The sequence below is a fragment of the Palaemon carinicauda genome, chromosome 36 (genome assembly GCF_036898095.1).
Source record: "Palaemon carinicauda isolate YSFRI2023 chromosome 36, ASM3689809v2, whole genome shotgun sequence".
In the NCBI taxonomy this organism is placed as follows: domain Eukaryota; kingdom Metazoa; phylum Arthropoda; class Malacostraca; order Decapoda; family Palaemonidae; genus Palaemon; species Palaemon carinicauda.
In genome coordinates, this window is record NC_090760.1 from 224591 (window position 1) to 234140 (window position 9550).

The 9550-nt window shown below is 33.4% G+C and overlaps 1 protein-coding gene across 1 annotated transcript in view; it reads right to left on the reverse strand.

Moving 5' to 3' along the window:
• LOC137628264 (acidic leucine-rich nuclear phosphoprotein 32 family member E-like) overlaps positions 1-6382 on the reverse strand; it is a 23961-nt gene extending 17579 nt beyond the window's left edge. The window contains exon 1 of the mRNA XM_068359427.1: positions 6373-6382. Coding sequence (XP_068215528.1) covers positions 6373-6382 — 10 coding nt within the window. The remainder of the gene's footprint in view (positions 1-6372) is intronic.
• Between the last annotated feature and the right edge of the window lie 3168 nt (positions 6383-9550).

The following is a 9550-nucleotide window of genomic DNA, read 5'->3' on the forward strand; positions in this document are numbered from 1 at the left end:
TTTTTTTGTTTTTTTTTTTTTGGGGGGGGGGGAGCAGAGTCTCGGTTTGAAAATTCCAGGTTCTTCGGAATTAAAAAAAAAAAAGTTTTTGGTTTGAAAATTCCAGGTTCTTAGGAATTAAAAAAAAAAGTTTTCGGTTTGAAAATTCCAGGTTCTTAGGAATTAAAAAAAAAAAGTTTTCGGTTTGAAAATTCCAGGTTCTTAGGAATTAAAAGAAAAAAGGAAGTTTTTCATTCTCCTTGACAAGTTACATTTAAAGCCTAGGTCATTTTTTTTCCCTTTTGCGTCTGCTTTTGAGTTGGCAATGTTTTTTTTTTCAGTTTTATTTATTTTATTTTATTGACTATCGTTTTACTCTCTTAGCAAATTATATTAGAGTATCTGGTTCCACACTTTATTCATTCTGTCTATTTCCATTATATTCTTGCTCTACGCATTACGTTTTGTTTTCAATTTTATTACGTTATTTTTCTCATTATTATTATTATTATTATTATTATTATTATTATTATTATTATTATTTTCTTCATTATGTTTCTTCTCTCCTCGTGTTCTAATGAGGCTCTAGCTAAGGTGGTTGATAATAATAATAATAATAATAATAAAAATAGAAATAAAAATAATAATAATAATAATATGTTGCATCAAACAGGGGCGTAGACATAACCTTCCAACTTCGTTAGCGGAGATAATTATAATAACAACAACAACAACAAAAACAATAATAATAATAATAATATTAATAATAATGTTGCTTTAATGTTGATTTTCCAGCCAAAATATTACACCATTGACCACAAAAACCATCAAATTCAAATAACGTTCTGTAATTATTGTTATCGAAAGATTAATAAATCTGTACAGAACTCATATTTGTTATCCGTGGTTTGATGAACCTGTTTTATTCATTGTTAATTGGCACACTAGTAATAACATGACTGTTATAGTTGCAATTATTGTAAACAATGATGGCTAGATTAATATTATGTCGCTTGGTAATTTTTTGGTGAAAAATATAATTTATTCAACTGTTAATTCCTTTATTTCCGCCTTTTTTTCTTGTTTGACGTCTTTGATGTAGTTCAGATACTTAATGATAACAATAGGGATGATAGAAATGAAGATTACGGTAACATTAATGAGGATGATTATAATGATGATAATAATAATTGAAATAGTATTGATGTTCAGGATGATAAAGTAAAATATTTTTTATCTTACTACTACTACTACTACTACTACTACTACTACTACTACTACTACTGCTATTATTATTATTATTATTATTATTATTATATTCATCATCATTATTATTACCATTTTTATTATGATTATCATTATTATTATTATTATTATTATTATTATTATTATTATTATTATTATTATTATATATCTAATATCAACTATCCTTATTTTGGTGAAAATATAGTTTATTGAATTATTTCTTTATTTCCGCCTGTTTTTCTTATTTACTGCCTTTGATGTAGTTCAGATACTTAATGATAATGATGATGATGATAGATATGAAAGTTATAATAACATTAATGAGGATAATTATAATGATGATAATAATTGAAATGATAATCATAATGTTCAGGGTGATAAAGTAAAATGTTTGTTGTCTTACTACTACTACTACTACTACTACTACTACTATTATTATCATCATCATAATCATCATTATTACTACCATTATTATTATTATTATTATTATTATAATTTTCATTATTATTATTATTATTATTATTGTTATTATTATTATTATTATTATTATTATTGTATATCTGATCTCATTGTCAATTGGCAAACTAGTAATAACATGACTGTTATAGTTGCAATTATTGTAAACAATGAAGGCTAGATTAATATGTCGCTTGGTAATTTTTGGGTGAAAAATATAGTTTATTCAACTGTTAATTCCTTTATTTACGTCTGTTTTTCTTGTTTACCGCCTTTGATGTAGTGTAAGTACTTGTTAATAATGATAATAATGATGATGATAGAAATGAAGGTTATTATAACATTAATGAGGATAATCATGATGATAATAATAATAATTGGAATAATAATATTGTTCTGGATGGTAAAGTAAAATATTTGTTGTCTTACTACTACTATTATTATTATTATTATTATTATTACTATTATTATTATCATCATCATCATCATCATCATCATTATTATTACTACCATTATCATCATCATCATTATCATCATCATTTTCATTTATTATTATTATTATTGTTATTATTATTATTACTATTATTATTATCATTGTTACTATTATTATTATCATTGTTACTATTATTATTATTATTATTATTATTATTATTATTATCATTATTATTATTATATTATATCTAATCTCAACTGTCCTTACCTTACCTAGAAAATGTAGTGTAGAATGAAGCCATATTTTTCAAACTCGCATTCTTCCTTTGTAACTATGCACAGAGTGCCACCGTTGCGTGACACTTTGGCTCAATTGCTTTTTTTTTCTTTGCTTTTTTTTTTGTTGCAAACTCATTAAGGGCGTTCTTGTTCCTACTTCACTCCCCCCACCCCCCACCCCCAACCCTTATCCAGCCGGGCGCCACTCTAGGCTCTGCATTGCAATGTCCCTGTTTGCCTGTGTTTTTTGGTGTTTGTTTGTTTGTGCGAGGTCTTTGTTTGTCTAGTTTCTAGTCATTGTTATTTGTTTACATTTTCATTTTAAGTTTTGGCATATGCTTGGTTTTTATTATTGTTTTGTTTCCTATATTGATTTAGGTCCGACAGTTCACTGTTGACATAAATAAAGGTGTTAATGTGTCTCTTTGGCCATTAGCAGCACCTACTTTTTAGCTTTCGGCTGATTTTCTTTCATGTTGTTGTTCAATCTCTTTTGCCTCTTCTTTGTTCCTTGTTTGTGGTGGCCTGGTGGTAGCGTCCTTACCTGGCAATTGCCAGACGGGGGTTCAAGTCCTGCTCAAGCTCGTTAGTTCCTTTGGTCGCTGCAACGTCACCATCCTTGTGAGCTAAGGATGCTGGCTTTTGGGGGGCCTATGGGTCTATCTGCTGAGTCATCAGCAGCCATTGCCTGGCCCTCTTTGTTCCTAGCATGGGTGGAGAGAGGCTTGGGCGCTGATCATATTTATCAATGGTCAGTTTCAAGGGCATTGTCCTGCTTGATAGGGCAATGTCGCTGTCCCTTACCTCTGCCATTCATGAGCGGCCTTTAAACCTTTATTGGCTATTGATTCATATGCCCCCCCCCCTTTTTTTTTTCTTTTTTTTTTTTTTTGGATAATTCTTCATGACTTTGTTTGTTTATTTTATTGACCAGTATCATTGTTGTTTATATATGCTAGTGATTGTTTGCAACTAGCTTCCCAATGTATAAATGAGGCAAATTTACGCTCTTCCCTAGTCAGTAATTTCCATTATTATTATTTTTATTATTATTATTACTTGCTAGGTTACAACCCTAGTTGGAAAAGAAGGATGCTATAAGCCCAGGGGCTCCAACAGGGAAAATAGCCTTGTGAGGAAAGGAAACAAAGAAAAATTGAATATTTCAAAAACAGTAACAACATTAATATCAATATGTCCTTTATAAACTGTAAAAACTTTAACAAAACAAGAATGGATACCTGGTGTTGTTTCTCTTTTTGTTAGATTTCTTGATGGGTTGATATTATAAAGAAGAAGATATTGCTTGAAATAGTCAAAAGAGAAGAAGTTGCTTCTGTTAGAAATGGAGAATAACGCGTAATAAATTGGTGGGAACATAGAGGAGAAATTGTAGGTAATTCAAAAGTGTTTACAAGAAAAGAAAGTATAATTGTAAATAATAACTAAAATAGTATGAGGAAAGCAACAGGGAAATATCATGTATCTAGAATATTGCTATTGTTGATGGGGGAAATGAAAGGTGCTAACTCATGCATTGTCATTGTTCAGTGGCTACTTTCCTCTTGGTAAGGTTAGAGGAGACTCTTTAGCTATGGTAAGCAGATTTTGTAAGAGAAAGACACTCCGAAATCAAACCATTGTTCTCTAGTCTCCGGTAGTGGCATATCCTCTGTACCATGGTCTTCCACTCTCTTGGGTTAGAGTTATCTTGCTTGAGGGTACATTCGGGCACACTTCTATCTTTTTAACTACTGCACTGTCGATGTTCAGTGACCACTTTCTTCTAGGTAAGGGTAGAAGAGACTCTTTAACTATGGTAAGCAGCTCTTCTAGGAGAAGGACACTCCAAAATCAAACCATTGTTCTCTAGTCTCGGGTAGTGGCATAGCCTTTGTACCATGGTCTTTCACTGTATTGTATTAGAGTTCCCTTTGCTTGAGGGTACACTCGGGCACTATTCTTTATTTTTAATTACTGCACTGTCATTGTTCAGTGGCTACTTTCCACTAGGTAAGGGTAGAAGAGACTAGCTATGATAAGCAGCTCTTCTAGGAGAAGGACACTCCCAAATCAAACCATTGTTCTCTAGTCTTTGGTAGTGCCATAGCCTCTGTACCTTGGTCTTCCACTGTATTGGATTAGAGTTCTCTTCCTTGAGGGTACACTCGGGCACTATTTTATCTTTTTAACTACTGCACTGTCGTTGTTCAGTGGCTACTTTCCACTAGGTAAGGGCAGAGACTTTAGCTATGTTAAGCAGCTCTTCTAGAGGAGGACCCTCCAAAATCAAACCATTGTTCTCTAGTAGTGTCATAGCCTCTGTACCATGGTCTTCCACTGTATTGGATTAGAGTTCTCTTCCTTGAGGGTACACTAGGGCACAATGTTCTATCTTATTTGTCTTACTCTTGTTTTGCTATTTTTTATAGTTTACATAGGAGATATTTATTCCAATGTCGTTACTGTTCTTAAAACATTTTATTTTTCCTTGTTGCATTTCCTCACTAGGCTATTTACCCTATTGGAGCCCCTGGGCTTATAGCATCCTGCTTGTAGCTTAGCAAGTAATAATGACAATACTTTACAATCATATTTACGAGTAGCGCAAGAATCTCAATTGAACTCTTGAAGTGAGTTATGGGACATAATGTTCAATGTTGGAATTTAATTTTCTCAATATCTTTGCAATACTCATGCAAGGTTTCTCTTCTTTGATGGTTGATTGCTATGGATTAAACTAGATTTATACCAGCAACGTTCGCTGCTGGTAAACTATCAAGTGAATTTAATATTCCTGGCTTGGACCTCGGGGCGCTATCTACTTTCAACTCTCTTATTCGGTTAAATTTACTATCTATTTATTATCTTGTAAATAACTTGGTTATGACGTATATTTTATTCATTGATTTCTTTGATAATATTTTTATTTCCTGGTTTGATTTTACGATATATGTATATCTTATTTACATTTGCTTATTATTTTATATATAATTTAGGAAGTTTTGTTTTTCAATGTTTATATATGTTATTTCTGCTTTAGTTTTTGAGATGACTATCGCATTCTTGAGTTTACGCCTTTTCCGTTTTTTTTTTTTTTTTTTTTTTTTTTGAGGGAGGGGGAAGGGTGATGGTTGGCTTTTTATATTTTTTTTTATTATTTATTTGTATATTGATTTATTTATTATTCTTTTTTATTTCCTCTTGAATGTGCCAAACTTTACGAACCTTAAACACCCGCAATTTGTACATTTCTAGTAACCTTTACCTGGTTAGATTTAACTAAATAAAATTTACGCTTTCAAACAGACAAATTACAAATTTTTATAAATATTTCTTAATCGAGAACTTCATTTTGAAATATGAAATAAATAACCATGGGGTTTTATCAATAGGTTGCCTCCTGTAAGGAAAAAAATATGGGTCGTCTTGAGATTTTAACACTTTCTTTTGATCTATAGACGGGGGATGAAAAAATTTTTTTGAAAACATCTGAGGCTCTTTGAGCTTGGATTACAGAAAAAAATATGAGAGAGAGAGAGAGAGAGAGAGAGAGAGAGAGAGAGAGAGAGAGAGATGTGGGAGGTTAAATAATCTTTATATTATTATTATTATTATTATTATTACTTATACCTAAGATTTAAGGAGAGAGAGAGAGAGAGAGAGAGAGAGAGAGAGAGATGTGGGAGGTTAAATAATCTTTATATTATTATTATTACTTATACCTAAGATTTAATGAGAGAGAGAGAGAGAGAGGAGGTTAATTCTGTGTACCTGAGATTTAAAGAGAGAGAGAGAGAGAGAGAGAGAGAGAGAGAGAGAGGAGGTTAATTCTGTGTACCTGAGATTTAAGGAGAGAGAGAGAGAGAGAGAGAGAGAGAGAGAGAGAATTTTGAAATATTTGCGACTCGGTTTTTTTTTTTAAAAGATGTTGGGCAAACCGCTTCTGTAACAAGAGACCCAGTGTCCAATTTCACTTACAAAACGACATCTCTTTATATACAAGAGTTGCAAGGTAATGGTTTATGATGTACAAGGGTTAAGAAAATATGTTTAAGCATCTATCTCTTTGTTTCCTTCCCTCACTGGGCCGTTTTCCCTGCTGGAGCCCTTGGCCTTCTTAGATTCTTGCTTTTCCAACTAGGGTTGTAGCTTAGCTTGTAATAATAGTAATGATTCACAAGGATTACAATGAATCTTTTTAGCAACCCACTACATATACAAGGGTTAAAAAGACATATTTATCAGCTTACCGCTACATCATACTACATATCCAAGGGTTACAAGGAAAGGTTTCAGCATCATACTACCGTACATATCCAAGGGTTACAAAGAAAGGTTTCAGTATCATACTACACATCCAAGGGGTACAAAGAAAGGTTTCAGCATCATACTTCATATCCAAGGGTTACAAAGAAAGGTTTCAGCATCATACTACGTATCCAAGGGTTACAAAGAAAGGTTTCGGTATCATACTACATATCTAAGGGTTACAAAGAAAGGTTTTAGCATCATACTTCACATCAAAGGGTTGCAAAAAAAAGGTTTCAGCATCATACTACATATCCAAGGGTTTCAAAGAAAGGTTTCAGCATCGTACTACACATCCAAGGGATACAAAGAAAGGTTTCAGCATCATGCTACACATCCAAGGGTTACAAAGAAAGGTTTCAGCATCATACTACACATCCAAGGGTTACGAAGAAAGGTTTCAGCATCATACTTCATATCCAAGGGTTACAAAGAAAGGTTTCAGCATCGTACTACACATCCAAGGGTTACGAAGAAAGGTTTCAGCATCATACTACACATCCAAGGATTACAAAGAAAGGTTTCAGCATCATACTACACATCCAAGGGGTACAAAGAAAGGTTTCAGCATCATACTACATATCCAAGGGTTGCAAAGAAAGGTTTCAGCATCATACTACACATTCAAGGGGTACAAAGAAAGGTTTCAGCATCATACTACACATCGAAGGGGTACAAAGAAAGGTTTCAGCATTATACTACACATTCAAGGGGTACAAAGAAAGGTTTCAGCATCATACTACATATCCAAGGGATACAAAGAAAGGTTTCAGCATCATACTACACATCCAAGGGGTACAAAGAAAGGTTTCAGCATCATACTACACATCCAAGGATTACAAAGAAAGGTTTCAGCATCATACTACACATCCAAGGGGTACAAAGAAAGGTTTCAGCATCATACTACATATCCAAGGGTTGCAAAGAAAGGTTTCAGCATCATACTACACATTCAAGGGGTACAAAGAAAGGTTTCAGCATCATACTACACATCGAAGGGGTACAAAGAAAGGTTTCAGCATTATACTACACATTCAAGGGGTACAAAGAAAGGTTTCAGCATCATACTACATATCCAAGGGATACAAAGAAAGGTTTCAGCATCATACTACACATCCAAGGGGTACAAAGAAAGGTTTCAGCATCATACTACACATCGAAGGGGTACAAAGAAAGGTTTCAACATCATACTACACATTCAAGGGGTACAAAGAAAGGTTTCAGCATCCTACTACACATCCAAGGGGTACAAAGAAAGGTTTCAACATCATACTACACATCTAAGGGGTACAAAGAAAGGTTTCAGCATCATACCACACATCCAAGGGTTACAAAGAAAGGTTTCAGCATCATACTACACATCCAAGGGTTACAAAGAAAGGTTACAGCATCATACTACACATCCAAGGGTTACAAAAAAAGGTTTCAGCATTATACTACACATCCAAGGGTTACAAAGAAAGGACTCAGCATCATACTACACATCCAAGGGGTACAAAGAAAGGACTCAGCATCATACTACACATCCAAGGGGTACAAAGAAAGGTTCCAGCAACATACTACACATCCAAGAGGTACAAAGAAAGGTTTCAGCATCATACTACACATCCAAGGGTTACAAAGAAAGGACTCAGCATCATACTACACATCCAAGGGGTACAAAGAAAGGTTTCAGTATCTTACTCAATATGAAAGGGTCACCAAGAGTGTGCGTCTTCCCTCTTTGCAAATGCATCTTTCAGCAACCTCCTTTTACATGCAAAAGGATTGTAAGGAAACCAGACTCAAATAAAAGTGGGGGGAAAAATACCCGGCAAAGCAGGAAAGGCTTTCACTGGCGAAGGGGTTTTATTTGCTGACGAAAGCGAATTCTGAATGTATGGAAATTCATCATGTGTAAAATATGAAGTCCAAAGATTTTTCCACGTCGCGGGCTCTCTCTCTCCACCCCCTCGGGCTGTGGTATGTTTACTTAAACCGGCGATTTCTTTTTCGATGGAGATTTTTAAAGTTTGTTTGTGTGAGAGGCTGCTCATGCTATTTTTATTTTCTATTCTTTTATCTCTTCAAATTTTTTGTGGGGGTTACTAGATTTTTTTCTTGGGTGTTTGCTTGTCTTTTTATAGTTTATATATGACATATGTTTTTAACGTTGTTAATAGTTTATATAGGACATATCTGTTTTGACGTTGTTACTGTTTTTAGAATGATTTATTGTTAATTTATTCTCATCATTTATTTATTTCCTTATTTCCTTTCCTCACTGGGCTATTTTTCCCTATTGGAGCCCTTGGGCTTATAGCATCTTGCTTATCCAATTAGGGTTGTAGCTTGGATAATAATAATAATAATAATAATAATAATAATAATAATGATAATGATTTACGAATAGGAATTGTCTTATGAGTTAATTTATTGTTTTTTCCTTTTGATCGTTTACGCTAAATGCGAGTAATTGTATGCACTTTTTAATGAATTTCATCTATTAAATATTTATTTACTTGTTTGTGTATATTTATGATTACGCATTACATATCTCAGGTGAATTTTCTATTGGTTTTTACCTCCGCCAACGAAGTTGTAAGGAGGTTATGTTCTACTCCCTATTTGTGTATTTGTTTCTAGACAGCTTCCTGACCACAATTTTATTCGTAGAGTAATGAAACTTGCAAGGATTAACTGTTAGGTAAAAAGCATGAAATGATTAAGAAAGGTCAAGGTCATGGTCAAGAAAAATATCAAATTCATGTAATCAGCCTTAAGTTTGGACATCGTTATCACCAAGGCTTCAAACTTGGTTCATATTTGAGTGTATGAAAATCCACGCCAATTAATACATGCTAAGGTC